The sequence below is a fragment of the Haemaphysalis longicornis genome, unplaced genomic scaffold, assembly GCF_048455015.1.
Source record: "Haemaphysalis longicornis isolate Haplotype H1 unplaced genomic scaffold, Haemaphysalis longicornis Haplotype H1 scaffold_5, whole genome shotgun sequence".
NCBI lineage: Eukaryota > Metazoa > Arthropoda > Arachnida > Ixodida > Ixodidae > Haemaphysalis > Haemaphysalis longicornis.
In genome coordinates, this window is record NW_027526385.1 from 10,907,714 (window position 1) to 10,925,508 (window position 17,795).

Sequence of the window (17,795 nt, forward strand, 5' to 3'; positions counted from 1 at the left end):
AGCGTGCCCGGCGAATCACACGATGCTATTCGAGAGGTGTATCTCTGGGGGTGTGTCTCCGGTCAAAAGGTGAAATGGCGCACCCGCCGCGAAAGCGCTGCATAAAAGTAGTCAAGCTTTGCTTTAAAAAAATGTGATTTCACCACTAACTCGGACGCGTAATGTTTGCCCCGACTAAAGAAGGGGTGTTTGCAATCACATCATCTCTATGCGGTGTACTCATTTCTCCCACATTGTAAAGGTTAATGTGTTCAGCCCCACAGTTCACTTCGCTCGGTACGCCATACTGGCGACAAACAAAAACAATGAATACTATATTTCCACACTCGTATTTTCTTCTGTGTGCAATAGTCAATCATTATCAAAAATTGAAGTGCTGTTTTGCAGTTACGCTAATTTCTATTCCGAGGGACTTTCACGTTTCCGCACCTTTTATTATAGCTACACTCCAACCACGCAAAAACCGCCGTTACAGACGAATTCCTGGTATTGTGCTTTTTCACCGATGCCCATCACCCAGCTCGGCAAGCTTCGACCAGCGTGACATTCGACACGCTCACATACTTTCTGCGTGAATATCATTTTTGAGAAGCTTCCAGCCTTGAGAGGGAACGAGAAAAATAATATTGAAATAACTATCCCAAGCTTAAGACGGCATTCATAAAGCCTACATATATTCACAACAGGTTTCGAGGAACTGAACATTTACAATGCGCCATGTTCATGTTAATAATATTCCATTCTTATCTTTTTCCCTTTAGGTGAGCCGTATTACCGTTTTCCAGGCGGTTATTTTCGGTGTATAAATGTTCCCGTACAGACTTGTAAGTAAACGCATTTAGTTTTGCTGTGGCAACAACTGGTTCTACGTTACAGGCGTGTGTGTTTATTGGGGTGCATTATTGCCTATTCTTTTCTGCTTGCGTGCAACTAGCGTTGTATTGTCTGCTTGATAAGTAGTACTGTCTTATATGTCGCCTGTACCTACGTACCAACTGTTCACCGTTTGTCTGTAATTAACGCCATTTTTCAAAATGTAGCTACGGAATTCTGTAAAACCCTCGAGGCCACGTAAGGCATTTCTGTCCCCACCCTCTGTGCCCTGTCAGATATCGTCGCAGAAAATATAACCCGTAAAATATAAATCTGCAAACGGTGTATTCTGTATTCACAAAATGACGCCCTTCTGCTTTGGTCTTGTATGAGACGGACAGTATCAAAAATAAATAAATAAATTGCTGCCCTTGCCGCAATTAAATGCTCAAAGTTTTCCAATCATCTGAAACTGCGTACAATTTAAACGCCGTCAGGAACTCATAAAAACACCCAAGATGAATAGTTTGTTTGGTCAAAATGGAAGGCAACGGGTTCAGAATGCGCCATGAACATTTATATTGCAACTGCGTGCGAACGAGCAATCTGAATCAACGGTTGTTGGGGCTGTTGATCAGCTGTCTACTGGCCGATATGGCTAGACAGACTGTGTAACGTAGGGGTTTGGCGAGTTTGTATAGATTTCTCTTGTGCTGGGCTTTACACTGTCCTTTCAGCAACTCTTTCCTCGTGTGTATGCGCTGCAGCACGAGAGGAGTTACAGTGTACCCCAGGATGAAAATCGCACACTGGCCACAATGATATCAAGAAGTTGCTGCCTACAATTTTTGTGATTCATAGAGGAGTTTCTTAGTATATAGGGCTCTAAACTATGACGATGTCTCCATGGGACAGAAGTGGCACACTCTCACAAAACATACTTCGGCCACTTGGCCAATTTCGCGTAGTATTCAGTCCACACTCTGGGACAACAGGCGCAATATATTTATGTATATATATATATATATATATATATATATATATATATATATATATATATATATATATATATATATATATATATATATATATATATATATATATATATACATATATATATATATATATATACCCCGTAGGTGCACTCAGAACAAACGAAAATGACCTGCACCGAGCGGACCACACGCCTTGCCCCTCAAAACCCACGCTTTCCTTAGGGTTCGAAAACGTGCCGGCAAACAAACACACTACATATTTCACTTGAACACCTATTCATCTTACCTCCAAACCAGAAAAAATCCCAAAATGCCTCCGCCTTAAAGCTATTGGTTCCCTTGGAGTGCTCCCCCCTTAACTAGAAGCTAAATGGCAGGACACTTTGAAGCGTGCATCGCTTTCCCTTCTAGAAATTCTCAGAGAGCACTGTGCCAAACAACTTAGTGGTTTAAATGAGCAGATTGAAATCATTCCACTCACTGAGGAAGACAAAAATTGGTCTTGATGCCTTTAGAAACCGTAAGGAAGACGAGCTGTGCAAGAAACAAAGAAATAAATTTCAACGTGACCACCTCCTTTTGCCAGACACACATTGCACCATTGAACCTCCTGTCCTCGCTAAGCCCGAAGACGTGGCTCTAAATCATCTAATGGCCCCCGCAGACACATCAGAATCTGCTACGGTGGAATTTTTCTCTCCCACCAATAACCAAAATGCAGAATGTAGCTCCCGCAGTAGGAGTAACAGCAACATGACACCTGTTCCCGAACAGAATGTTGTATCCGCCTCCCCCGTCACGTGTAACAGCAATGTTATAGATATTTCAGAAACAATATCGACAACCCAAAAATTCATCCTCGAACAATGCCTCACTTTCTGCCCTACCAACAACCACGTGAATAATTACGAGTTATACAAGAATCTCACCGAATTTTCCCGCAGAATGAGGCTGAAGGAATTCTTCTCCGATAAGCAAGACAATAGTGAAATCAATGACCACGCACTCCGTGCACCAAGCACTTGGACTCCAGTTGCCGAAGAATCTCCAGAACTCGATTTGCATATAAAATCAGTATCAAAATAAATATTAGTCTCAACCAAGAAATCAAATAAACGCAAGAACTTGAACCCCTCAGAAGAAGTCACTCTAAATAACCTAGCAGCCAGAACGGACATAATCATTAAACCTGCAGGCAAAGGAGGTAACGTTGTCATCTTACCAATGGAAAAATATAAAGATGAGGCCTATAGGCAGCTTAAAAACCATGGTCACTACCAGCTTTTAGACAATGATCCTAGCAACAAATACAGTCACACGATCCTTCGCACTCTCACAGATTTTCTGGCCACAGACTCAATCACCACAACAGAACTAAACTTCATGAGACCGACGAACAAGCAAGCAAGACGTTTCTACCTCCTCCCCAAAATCCATAAAGTCCCCACAGAAGCGAGAGATTGCCCTCACGAAAGCAAGTCTCTTTGCTGAAACGTTGGCAACAATTGTGCTTTTACCTTGCTCGAAGTTTTTCTTCTCTTGTGTTCTCTACCATCTTCACTGTTGTACTGCCCCCTATACACATATATATATATATATATATATATATATATATGTATATATATATATATATATCAAAAAGTAGAGTCTGACGCAAGTCTCAAAAAACAAAAACAAACATGTTTACTAACGTTTCGACTGGTGGTCCAGTCTTCATCGGAGTAACATTTACAGTACACTGCAGAACGCTTTTAAAGGTGCGTGTGGAGAGAGGAGGGAGTTGCGCTACAGTGCGCCCTCTTTGAAAGAAATCATACGTCATCATTCAGCAAAACAAGAAAAAACGCAAGACATACACATGAGAGGGAATGCACTGCCCTCCCTCTTTTTTGGGAGATGAGGTGCGCTACAATGCGCCCTGTTTAAAAGTAGTTATTGGCAAGTGGTACAACAAAGAGAAAAGAAAAATGCAAAGGGGCGTCTAGGAAGGAGGTAAATTGGCGCCTCTCCTCATAGGAATTAACAGAAGAAGCGGGGGCGGGGAAGAGAAAGGAGTAAAGGCGGCAGAACGAGATAAGGAAGTGGGGAACGCGCGTCAGCACGTCATCGCTTTTCGTCTTAGGAATGTATCAACAGAAGAAGCGGGGTGAAAGCGACAGAACGAGATAAGGAACTGGGGAGCACGCGTCAGCGCGCCTTCGCTTTTCGTCTTAGGAATGTGTCACGTGAAGCCGGCGCTATGTGGCTAAGCCGGCGCTAAGAGGCTAATTGAGTGAACCTGGAGGGATAAAGCCGGCGCTGGTATGCCTAAAAAGAGGATTGGTCACGCTAGAAGCGAACGGAAGAAAGGCGAGTAATTATTGTGGCAAACATGTCAACGCGCCCACGCCTTCGTTCAGCCCAGAGGATGCGGTTTTGAACTTAAATATGAGATATGATTCGCGAACTTCGCGTGCGAATGTATATATATATATATATATATATATATATATATATATATATATATATATGTATATATACATTACATATATATATATACATTACATATATATATATATATATATATATATCTATATATATATATATATATATATATATATATATATATATATATATATATATATATATATATATATATATATATATATATATATATATATATATATATATATATATATATATATATATATATATATATATATATATATATATAACTTCGAACAATGTAGAAACCACGATTGTTGCCAACGTTTCAGCAAAGAGACTTGCCTTCGTCAGGGCAAAGCACGCTTTATATAGGGGTAGGTCCCCAGATAAGAGGAGAGAAGGAAGTGGAATTGAGGAAGTGGTTCGGTTTGGGAGTATAGGGGGGAGATATTGAGGGGGAAGGAAGGTTGTTCCGTTTGAGCCGCGAAGTCGGTAAGAGGGAAGTCAACCGGACGTGGATATTCCGCGAAATTTGGAGAGAAAGGATGCGAGGGTGTTTGTTGCCCCGCCGCGCGGCCTACTGAAATGTTCTCAGAAACGCCAGGAGCAGAACAGGCGGTCAGAGGAGTCCTTAGCAGAAGCTATCTGCAAGCATCAGGTCAACTGAAAAGGTAGAAAAGGGGGAGAATAACTAGATAAACAAAAAAAAGGAACAAGAAAAACAAATACAAACAAGAACAATGTAGAACACAAACACAAACAATATATATATATATATATATATATATATATATATATAGCGAATCAGAATAGGAAATGAGGGGCTCGTTGAAAATAACACAGAAATAAGGGTTGGCAGTCGAGAAAACCTGGGAAAGCAAAGGGGAGGATGTGGTAGATCATTGAAACAGATTAAGAATTTGGAAAGAAAGAAAGAAAGTGAAGAAAAAATGCCCGCCAGGTGGGATCCGAACCCACGACCTCCAGAATACCGGTCTGGTGCGATAACCACTACGCTACCGGCGGGGCGATTTTCCCATTCACTTTCTGGGGTATTTATGTTAGGTATGTTTGTTTCCTGTGCTTGGGGGTGGTAGCCAGCGCCATTCGGACTAATCGGGGTGAAGGGGACCTTCTTTTTAACCCCCGGGTCGTGACTCGAGTGTCTACGACATGTCCAGAGTGGTCGACCAGCTTTGAACCCTCTTAAGCTCCCTTTGGCAACAAGACTGCCAGAACAGAGGCCCTCGCTATGCATGTAGCGAATCAGAATAGGAAATGAGGGGCTCGTTGAAAATAACACAGAAATAAGGGTTGGCAGTCGAGAAAACCTGGGAAAGCAAAGGGGAGGATGTGGTAGATCATTGATCTACCACATCCTCCCCTTTGCTTTCCCAGGTTTTCTCGACTGCCAACCCTTATTTCTGTGTTATATATATATATATATATATATACGATAGAGAAGTCAAACTGAAAAACTTAACATTATTTATTCCTACGAAACGACCGGGGACCGGTCTTTTTCAAAGACCGGGGTTACTATAGTACCTCTTGCTCTATATCTTTTCATACTTTTTTTATTCGTATGATTATTATTTTGTGTCCTCTTGCACTGAACAATTGCTTTCGGGTAGATAAAACCGCTTGTCTCTTTTGTGGTGATGTTCTGTTTATATTTTATTCTGTGTGTCTGTATGCGGGTATGTTAAGAAATATGATCTTGCGTGAATGCTCTTCAAAACCTTCATGTGGCACTGTATATCTCCTTTTTTCTATGTGTTTGTAGCCTTATGTCCATTTATTTTTCGGTATTTATGTGATCAAGCTTAAATTAGCGTTACTTTGCATTGTATTGTCCTTGCATTGCATGACCTCGTGGACGCCTCGTGGACGGCTGCCACGTTTTACACAGGAAAACATTTCCGCAATTTCACGCCATGTGAAACAACGTGTCGCTTAGGCATTTCTTCGAACCTCTTTCATCCCCGCATTCCCCCCTGCGCTTTCTGCGCCCCTCCCGCTTATCTCAATCACTTCTTGCTTCCTTCGCTTTCTTTTTTGTCTTTTTTCTGTGCGTGTCTGTATTTTAACGCTTGCACTAGGCATCCGTAATCACCTCTGGGCTCTCCCACCCTTTTCTCCTCACCAGTCAATTTCCTCTGGTTCTTTGCATATTTTCTGTATTTTTGAAACTCTCCAACCCTGCAGGCTGCGCTACCAGGCGCCTGCCGCCAGAAACAGGTCCACAAACTAGCAGGAAACGAGCCCCTCCTTAGTTCTCACCTTCTTGCTTTCCCATCGTGACTTCAGTACCATATATATAAATCTAGAGAAAGATAAACTCACAAAGCGCGCAGAAATAGTATAAGTAAAGAGTCGGATACACAGCAAGAACAATCACAAACAATGTTTACTTACGTAGCGGCAACGGGACTTGCCTTCATCAGAGTAAAGTTACATGATAAAGTTACATGCATATATATATATATATATATATATATATATATATATATATATATATATGCAGCGATGGCGTAGAGGTAGAACACCCGTCTCGCGTGCAGAAGGACCGTGGTTCGAATCCCGGTGCCGGACAATTCCCAACGGATTGAAAAAAAAAATCCGCGTATTGATGGAATTGAACAAGGGGGCTTGGGGTGCGGCCTGACCCCGGCGACCATTGCCGGTAATGGACTCCCTCACCAGAGCAGGATTCGCCACCCTGGTGTAGTAACGGCCACAACCTCCCATGAATACGCCAACTAATATGTATATATATACCGAAAGAAATGCTGGCAGTCTACAACGTCAGCATTACAACGCCGTCTACAGCAAGGTAGCATAAGAGGGTTTCCCGCCAGTTACCCGCTCATGACAGGCTGTAGACGTTCGAGTCACGCCCCGGGGTTCGAAAAGGAGGTCCCCTTCTCCCCGTGTAGTCAGAGTGGCGCTGGCTCCCACCATCAAGCGTCAGATAGAGTTGTAGTAAATATAAATACCCCAGAAAGTGAAGGAAAACACAGTCGCCCAGATAGCCGAATTGGTAAGGCATTCGAGATCTAATCGACAGGCGTGGGTTCGGTCCCCACTCTGGGCGCGTGTTTTTCTTTCTTTCTCTCTTTCTTTCTTCCTTTCTTTCTACTTAAATTAATAAAAATATAACTTCACTAACCGTCAAAAAATAGTCTAACCATTCCCCTATGCCCTCTTTGGCGTTGTAGACTGCCAGCATTTCTTTCTGTATTTCCTAACCAGCCCCTCATTTCCAAATCATATATACATATATATACATGTGTGTGTGTGTGTGTGTGTGTGTGTGTGTGTGTGTGTGTGCGTGGGGGTTTCAGCAGAGACTTGCCTTTGTCAGGGCAACACTCACCTTGCTGGCAGGGCTTTATATAGGGGTAGTTCCCAGTCGGGAAACGGTAACATAGAGAGGGAATGGCAGTGTGTAGGAGTAAGATTGGTTTAATAGTGTGAGGGGAAGAGTGTGAGGAGGGAGCAAGGATGAATATGTTTATCCAATCAGATGGTAAGAGGAAAGTGAGGTTTGGTCGATTCATGAAAGGAGAGGGTGAGAAGGTTTTTTTTTTTCACGCCATTAGACCTAGAGCAAGGCTCTCTGGAACTCCGCCAGCCAAACAGGTCTTAGGGTTAGTCGCTATCAGCAGTTGTCTGTCAGATGGATGTCAAAAAAGGAGCAAGTAATAAGCTGAGGAAAAAAACAACTGAAATCACGTTTCACAAACGGCACCATTGCTGGAGAAAGCCCGTTCTGAAGCTAAAAAGCAAAAACATACAGTTAGAACCATGTGTGGGGCACACGACAAAGTGGTTCAAAAAAAGGCGGAAAATTGAATTCCAGATCAATGGCTGGAGGGGTGCCTTTTGGTACAAAACTGGAATCTTAAGAAAGAAAGCAAAAGAAATCAGGTGCTCACATTCCGATCTTGCGAACGGGGCCATAATGTTCGGATAAAGGTACTCGCAAGTGAATGCCTAATGATATATTCCCGATGAATATCGCAAAGATTCTAAGTTGCCTGTAGAAGCATTAATTCCAGCAGGTTCTAGGGACTTCAATTTGTGAATGAAATAAAGTTCTCTATTTCCTGTTCCTAGGAGACTTAATGTTTGACGCAAGTATATGCAACTTAAGGTCATCAAAACTGTGGCCTGGTTTGTTGAAATGCTGGCAGGACAGCTTTAGAGGCTCTGTTAAGAGTATCTTCCCGGTGACCGTTCAGACATAAGCTCATAGGTTGAATTATTTCTCTATATACTGCTTTTGATACAATGCGGCTGCTGACATAAATACAATGTTAATTGAAGTGAACGCAAAAGTGAAATTATTCTTGTGAACGTAGTTGCTGGAGGTGCCTTGCAGTTGCCTGCAAGTCTTGCATGCGGGCTGGACAATGGTGGTTATGGTTGGTTGTCTTGAAGGTTCTATTTTATGGTGCACCTAAATATCTTTTAGATTCCTATTTCTCAGGTAGGTGACTCTTGGTGCTTCCGAGACCGTCTTCTTAAGTTGGTCATTTCTAGTTTAATGGGCTAGTATTCCCCCAGGATATTGTTTACCTTTACGGAGGGTGTTTGAGAATTTAGTTATTAGGGCAGGCAACCTGGCGCTTTCGTTTTGACGCTTTTTTTTATCAACACGTCGTCCGTTTTGAGATTACATGCACGTTGGTACGCCTGATCAAGAGAGCTTTTGGGGTGGTTTCTGCTGATAAGGGTGGACTTGAGTTCACCTAGATACTTCACGTAGTCACTGTCATAGTCTGGTGTCTTGTATTACAAATATCCTTTGTTTAGAGTGTCTCGGGCGGTAGCTTTTATGATCTGGGTACTGCTGCCTGTCTGTTGGTTTACTAAAACGTGGGGTTTTAGTTTACCTTGGTTTAGAGTGACGGTAGAACCCAGGAAGTTGACATCGTTTTGAGAATGCTCGCATGAGAATTTAGTAGTCAAATGGGAAGAATTGTGATAATATTCGGTGCCATAGGTATTTTAAGAGGGTTTAACACTGGTCGACTGCTCTCGACATGCCGTAGTCGGTCGAGTCACGCCCGGGGGTTAGAAAGAAGGCCCCCTTTACCCCTAGTAGCTGGAGTGGTGCTAGCTACCACCCCAATGGCAGGAAACAATTAACTTAACATAATTTCCCGAGAAAGTCGAGGCGACCACGGCCTCGATGATACCGAAGTGGTGGCGAGCGCACCAAACAAGCATTATAAAGGTCGCGGGTTCGGATCCTACCCGGAGGGCATGTTTTTTTACACTTTCTCTAGGACCGCAAGTCCGCATTGCACAAGTCAACAGGCAGCAGGACTCTCTCTGAACCCCAGCGCCAACTCCTCAAGTCATCGCCTGGCTCGCCGCCCCAGAAGGTGAGCAGCTCAAGCGCCCCTCCCAGCTCCTACCTCCAACATGCTTCCAAAGCCCACCCTCCTATAGATACCTCCATAGCAGACGTACTTAAAGAGCTGCAGACCATTCGCACTGAAATCAAATCTCTAAGAGAGGAAAACGCTGCTCTTAAGCGCAAAACCTTTGGCTAAAAAATCAATTGCACTCCGCTACCCCCTCCCGAGCAGGAGAACTCAACTTTTCCACCACAAAACCTAAAGCCTGCTCTATTTCCCAAGATAAACTTCAGCACCAGCCACCTCAGCAGCTAGAGGCACGTCTCAGGAGAATAGAACACACCCTAAAAGAACAGAAAGCGGAGTACACAAATCCATCAATCCTTGCTTAGCAATCAGGCGGCCATGCAGGGAACCATAGAGGCAATTATTGCGGAAATTCATAGCTACCTCCAGCGAATAATTACCACCATCAACGTTCCGGTAGCCCTAGTATTACACACCCCTACCACAGATTCCCCCTTCCCATAAAGAATTCTTAGTCTGGCAGTGAAATTGTCACGTCCTCCAACAGAAACGCCCCAACTTACAAATGCTAACTGCCTCGTCCGACCAACCCCGCCCCGAAATAATAGCCCTACAAGAACACGGCCCGCCCGTAAAACTAGGTGGCTAGCAATAATTTCAAGACCCCGTAGCCCATACACCGCAATCGTTGTGCACCGCATCATCCCAGCCAAACGAGTGCACTTTGACAGCATTTCTATCCCGCATGGTCATCATTTAACACAGTAGACGACATAAGTCTCTCGCGAGGGCCACTCGCGGCAGTACAGTCATGATGATTACGTCGTCTTCGAAGACACAATGGCATATCCCTCCTAGCCAGCGTTCGCATTGGCAGTAAGCCTCATCTAAAGAGGACTGGCTACCACTGCCGCCTCTATCAAAACCCTGTCATCGGTAAAATCTCAAGAACTAGCAATCACCATTGTCGTCACCTGTATACCGCGGCTACTGCTGCAGTGACGGACCGCCAACAAGCATGACCGCACTGCCAGGCCGAAACAATTCAGGCTGTAGCCCGCGCAATGCTACTCTGACACCCCCCCCCCCCCCTACAGAGACAGATCCATATCGCGTATACTTCAGCTTTTCTGCGAATAAACGTGAACGAGACGACACACTGCCTTGCGTGAGAACTTTATAGACATATCGCTGCAATTAAGGTGGGGGTCAAACTTTCCCGTTTAAACAAGAAATAATAAATTTACATTTATTTGCAACGTTGAATAACTAAAATACACTATTTTGCACAGTAAATAAATTAAATAAATAAAACTTACCCGTGTCATATCCACTTTTCCGGGAAGGCTAATATTAACGGTTTTTTTACATCCTTCTGGGGCCCGACCGTGCATCCCCAGTTGAAGAAATGCTCGTTGGAATATCTCTTCCATAAACACTGCAAGTCCTTGCATCATGCGGACATCTAGAGGTTGAAAACAATGACAATCCTTTTGAAATTCCCGCCTTCAAGCAGCAGAAAACTAACCTTAGAGCTTATCTGCACAACTGCGTGTCAAGCCGACTACGTCATAATGTAGAGGCGCTTTGCATAACAGTCGAGACATCTGGTATTTTTATGGCTGTTTCAGTCACAATTTTGGTATTGTAAGTAACTTCCCCAAAAGGCTAGAGTTTTTTCATGCTACGAAATGACTATACAGCCACAAGTTTAAACAGCCTGATATATGGTACCTTGGCGCTTGTTCATTACTTGACTCCTTATTCACAACAGTTTCCGCTCTCTGCATGAGTTTTTACGGCGTAAGGCAATATTGGTGTGATCAAGCAAATAGTATGCACAAATGAAGAAGCGCTTTTAAACTGTGATTCCACGCCTCGCAGGAATCTTAACACTGTCATGCAGTGTCAACGGAAGGAAAGTTTTTTCGTAAAGACGAACGTTTACAATAGCAAACTTGGGGTTCGCAAAAAACGTAAAGCAAACGGAAGCGGCGAAGAAAGAATCAATAATGTGACATGCAGAGACGAAGCGTGGGCGAGTCGAAGGCCATGGAATATGCATTCCACGAATTTATCTGCTGTGCCCTCGCTTCCAATGACATCGATTTAGGTCGACAATATTTATAAATTACCTAGAATAATCGAGGATAATGATTCCAGGGCAATACTCTGTTCCCATGAAAACAGGAATGCCCGTACGGTATACAAAACAAGAAGGAAGCACGCGCTTCGCTTATACGACAACATTGACGGGCGCAGCCACGCTCCAGTAGCAAGACCTAAGAAACCGAATTAAAACGCCTGGTTCACCACAATTCTTTTTTAGTGTTTCCAAAGCTCCCTCCCAAACCTCTGGAAAAGTGAATCCGGTAGGCTAAAGTGACGGTTAAAGTTTGCCCTAAACCCCACTATTGTAGCACAAGTATCGTTAGGCGCCTAATGAATTTTATAGGCGCTTGTCATCATTTTTAACAAATATCCCGCCTCACGGCCACAACTATTCATTCACATATTTGTCCCATAATAATATGTTCAGTTTTGAGCTACACTGCAATCCATTTATTTCTTGATGACCACTAGCCAAATAGGTTGACCAGAAAGGCACCAAATTAGTGCAACGCAAGTGTCCGTATGATATAGGCAACCCGTTTGCATACATGATTGTAACTGCACAAAAGCGGTGCCAGAGAAGAGAACACACACAACGCACAACGCTGTCTATACTGGTCACGTGTTTTGTGTGTGTGTGTGTGTGTGTGTGTGTGTGTGTGTGTGTGTGTGTGTGTGTGTGTGTGTGTGTGTGTGTGTGTGTGTGTGTGTGTGTGTGTGTGTGTGTGTGCGTAATTCCAGTCATGAACCATTTTCAACTAGCCCGGCCTTCACGTCTTCTTAGTTATGCAAACGTCAATCTCAAAAATGCAGGAAAATTGTAATGTAGGAATTGGTGCCATTCTAGCAAATCACCACAGCCAAAAAAACCACCTCTGGGCAACAAACTTGCGTACCAGCTGAGCAAATAACTGCATGATTTACGGAAAACTGCAAGATCAAGCGTTTACGCACCACCCACGTCGCACTGCGTTCCTTCATGAGTCGCGCACAAGTTATTCGCAAGCTCAATCATCTGTCTGCTGTGTCGACACTTCTGCTCGCCTACAGCCGGCTCTCCGTCACCGCCGTTCTGAGCATTCAGGCCTTATGCATGAATTGCCGCAATTTTTTATGGTCTCAAAATACAAGTTTCACACCCGACAGTAGTATAACAGATAACTCTGTTTGCATTAGCTAGCAGGCTGAAACTATGCTGCTTGTTTAGCTTTTTTTCACAAGCCAAACCTTTCATTGATAGAGAACTCCACTGTGTTGAATTATCTTCACCAGCAGTGTAGCAGCGTGCACCGCTTTACTTTGTATTCAATCCATCCGTTTTTGTTAAATGACGCAAGCGCGACAGAACAATAAACGTTAACTGGAACGCAAATAAATACTCGCTAACGTTGGGCGTCAATCACAGAGCGGTGGTGTGCTGCACTGCGCGCTCTTGCAAATTAATGTTTACGGCATCCGCGACCACCTAGGGATAAAAAGTAGGCACTCAAACCGTAATACAATTAATGAACACATAAACAGGAAGCTATGCTACTAGACTAGTGAGCAGACATAAATAAAAAATTAAAGCAGTGCCACTCAAGGTGAAAGCTGTCACGTGCGAAGGAGTGATTCGCGAGAAGAGCTGTGGCGCCTTCAGTATATCAGCCCGGCGTTGACACCCAAAGTGCTCAAGAGAGGATGCCGCAGCCTATAAAAATGCCTATAAAAAGACACTGGATTGAGATTTTATTATTTCGGCGTAATTAATGCTCTAATACATGCAATTTAGTTATTTTATTTTAGTGTACACGTAATTGCTGCCTGGAAAAGCCCCTGTGGCAAAGGTGCAGTGAACACTTTAAATATAAATAACGTGTGCCTGCGTGGCCTGAAGCGATCGTGTAAACACGGTTCTTATTTCTATGCTTACCAATATTTATTCCATCACTTCCATCACCTAAACAAGATGTCAACTAGTTTTTATCAAGTAGCTTTTATAACACTGACTAAATATTTTTTTTTCGTTTTTCGAGCTCCTTCCCACGTTTTCGCTAGGCCCGGTTTTGCTCCCTATGTTTAGCTATTTTGTGCTTTTTTCTTTCTCTTTCTCTTCTTCCAGTATAACGTACGTAAAACTTGCTGCCGCGTAAACCCCGAGGAGCCTCCTCCTGCGCTAGTGTTGACCCGCCATGTACGAGGTGACTTTACGGGCAATAAAATCATTTATCGCCTTTATCATTACCATTGCTCACTTTAATCAAGTAATAACACCTGGCTTGACTGAAACCTTGCTCACGGGTTTGTCATGTGATTCAATGCTGACAGTTATAATGAAATTAAAATCAATGTTGTCAACTGAACAACTTACAGCCCCGAGGGAGAAAATGCGAGAAATACATCACAATGTCCTTAAAACCTTCCATGAAAAGGAAAAACAATCTGAACATTCCTCCTGATCTTTGCAAGCACTGAAAGAGAAGAAAATACAAATTATTAGCATAGTTGACCAATAATCCCCGCCACACATCAGAATAGTCATGCATCCTCAATCATCTCATCTGCATCTGTTTGTTCAAGGAGCTCTTTAGCTTACGTCGGCACAGTGTCTTATAAGGCGGTATTTGCCAAGGCCTACAACCTTCCCGCTGGAGGAGCGTAAGGCTGTAAATACGGGCATTTAACAAATGTCTTCCGTGATTTTTCTCTTCTCTGCGAATAGTTGAATAAGAAGACCTCGCAATTCACCTTTAAATGGTCCGGTTTGGATCATTTGAAGAAAAACTTAAAACAGTCGCTATATAAATGTCATTTGAGAGCCTCCGGGTCTGTTTCGTTACAAGAAAGTCTTCAAGAGCACACTATATACCTCAATCGTGAAACTTTTGTACGGCTTATTGTTGGGATCAATTCTAATTTAGACATCTGTTCATGAAAGACCTAACCAGGAAAGGGGGAAGGTAGGACCGTCTTCCTAGAATTCCTCATAAACCCTCCCAACACTTATTGTAGTACTGGCAAAACCACTTCTTGGAAGAGCCTGAACAGACTACCCCTAAACAGGCTCTCTGGATCAGCCACAGATTCGCCTGGTTGGTACCGCTCAAAACTATATTGGAAGGGCAGGCTGGGTCTGCTGTGTATTGTCCTTGTTATCCCAGATGATGTTCGAAAACTTGAAACAAGATATTTTGAGCTGGGTTTGAGTGTATTTTCCTCCTAGAGGGTGTTTGTTGCCGTCAGTAGCAGCCATCATCACCAGTACCTTGCAGGTACCGCATCATCTTCTGTACATACACATCCACATCGTCACTTACACAACCTTCTCTTCAGCTGATTTTCAGCAGCAACGAGGCTCGGTCTCCATATTGCTGTCTCCCGCCTCGGTTCCGAATAAAGGAGCCTGAATGCTGCGGCATTCCACCTCAGACTATCAGCCTCACAATATCGGTGACCATTTGATATGTGAGCTTTTTTAGAGTTGAATAGAATGCGCAGACCGAGATACTGGCCGGACCTAAAGTATGGCGATCCACCAAGTTTTTACAGGCATGTTTCCTTCTGAACAAGCCTGCGTATCAGGTGCATGGTATTTTGTCTCTTTTTTCTGTGGTAATTTACCATTTTCGCAATAATTTCGACAGGAACGCCTGCCTTTTCAAGGAGCTTTTCTCCGCATGCATTACCGAGGTCCTCCTTAGAGAACACCGCTATAAAAAGGCACCGCAGACCGATCAACCTTGGGTTTACAAGGCCCGCAACGGCCGATTACACGGAGTCCCTTTCAGGTTGCTTCAAGTGTCAACGTTTTGGGCACGTCTCCATATTCTGCAAAGGAGATCAGCGCGGTAAGTGGCGTGGCGGCCCGCATGACTTCTAGCAATTTACGGCAAACTTTGCATGTGCCAACTGTGGCGGCGATCACCTTGCAAGTTTTAGGGGGTGTCTGCTTCGCGTTAGCGTACTACACAGGACGAGGACATTCACCGAGGGACCTAAATTCCCTCCACCGCTACAAGACAGCAATAGCTTTCCGGTCCTACTTGCACCTACTTCAACAAAGGCGTCAAAAAGTACGTAAACTGCGGCCAGCGTCGAACAACCACAGCCACGCAATGTCTGCACCACTCCTGCAGTACAACGCGGGCGCTATCAGTACGTCAACGTCTTCAAGGAGCGTCGTGCTCATTACTGGCAAGTCTAGGTATACGACTATTCAAAAGCTGTATGAGCCATTCTTACAGCCCTCCGCTCCTACCTTGCTTCGATGAGTCCAAGCTTCTTGAAAGCAATTTTGAAGACCATGCGGAACCGGGAACCTGTCATGTTGGGGTTTACTGCGACGCTCTTATCCCAGCTTAATGTCCCTTCGGAGCATCACGGTCTCTAATTTAAGATCGTTTCTGGGTGAAGTCAGATGCGCCACTATACTCCAATACAATGCAAGAGGCCTTAAGCCTCGTTTTCAGACTTTAAACAGTTATAATTCCTCTATCGTCGTCATTTGAGAACCGGGAGCCACTGACGCGTTGAGGCTTTCTGGATATGAAGCATTTGTCCCATCAACTGTGGCTTCCAGGAAAGTTTTGATTTTCGTCCAAGGGGAGGTGACATATGTTCTCTGTTCTGTGAAATCTCATGACACCAATCAGTATTTTTGTTTTACATGAAGCGGAAACGTGCCTCGTTCACACTCATATGGCTTTATTTGTCTCCTTCGGGACGCCTCGATTGCAACAGATTAGACAAAATCACCAAAGACACCTCTGTACCCTGGATCCTTATGGGGGACTTTAATGGACATCATATTCTTTGGGGCAGCCACAGAAATGATCCAAGAGGTCGAATGCTGATCTTTAAGGCGCCCCGTCATGAGCTTTGCTGTGTCAACGATGGAAGCTCAATATTTCTTCGCGAAACGGCGTAAGGTACCTGTGTGGATTTGGTTTTTGTTGGAGAAGTCTCAGACAGCATACAATGGTTCACATACATGGAAACCCGTGGACGTGACCACTTTCCAGCATGCCTGAGGATGGAGCCCCTTGATGGTTTTCTCCGAGGAAAAATCTCCTGATGAATAGACGAAAGGTTTAAATCTCTCATGGAAGATATCTGCCGTGAAGGGCTATCCTCGACTTTCGAAATTGCCGTAACCAGCACTCCGCAGGATTCCATGCGTTTTTTTTCGGGTGCATCCCAAGCTTACAGACTTTGACGAAGTGCAAGAACATCTCAGAGGTATTCGTCGTCGTTCAGAACGAAGATACATGCGCACAAAGTCTGTTCATGACCTTCGTGAGGCCAGACGCACACAGAAAAAAATCAACCTCGTATCCTACAGGTGCAAGCACAGCGATGGAAATCGTTCTGCGAGAAACGGGGTCGTCGGAAACCTTTATCTCACACCTGGAACACTGTCAGAGGCCTTTGAGCAACGATACAGCAACGCCGGCCTCTCAGTACTTTGCGCCTCATCAGTAACGCCGGGAGGTCGACGGAGAGGAGGACGTTTGCTTAAGAATTGCCAATGGCCCAGCTTCGACCAGCCAAGGGGACATAGGCCTCGTCCCCCTATCACACGTCTCCTCCATGGACGCACCATTTTTAATAGAACTCGATGTGGGGCTAGATCTGTGCTGAAGTGGATCTTCACCAGAACCCGACGAAGTGACGTACGCAACGCTGCATCACCTCGGTCAAGAAGTCCATCAAACTCTTTTTGTCAGCTGGACCAGTCATGGCAAGATGGTGTGGTCTCTGAGGACTGGAAGGGTAACCGCCTGGTCCCAGTCCTTATACCAGGCAAGTCTCTTATACCAGGCAAGTACCAGGTCCTTATACCAGGCAAGTCCTATAGCCCTTGCAAGCTGCATTGGAAAATTATTGGGAAAGATGGTTTTGGGTCATTTTGAGTGGTACCTCGAGTACCATAAAATTTGCCCACACACTATGGCGGGATTCTGACGCGGACGTTCATCCATCGACAACATAATTGACCTTGTGACATCGGGTCAGCACAACGAATTATTCAAACTTTTGTCAGCCGCATTGTTTCTCGATATAAAAGAAG

At 44.1% G+C, this 17,795-nt stretch overlaps 1 protein-coding gene across 2 annotated transcripts in view; it reads right to left on the reverse strand.

The window, feature by feature from the left end:
- LOC144139040 (uncharacterized) overlaps positions 1-17,795 on the reverse strand; it is a 97,949-nt gene that overhangs the window by 20,115 nt on the left and 60,039 nt on the right. For both annotated transcript variants that reach the window (XM_077671529.1, XM_077671530.1), the window contains exons 6-7: positions 14,097-14,196; positions 10,954-11,099 (exon numbers count right to left, since the gene is read on the reverse strand). In XM_077671529.1, coding sequence (XP_077527655.1) covers positions 10,954-11,099; positions 14,097-14,196 — 246 coding nt within the window. The remainder of the gene's footprint in view (positions 1-10,953; positions 11,100-14,096; positions 14,197-17,795) is intronic.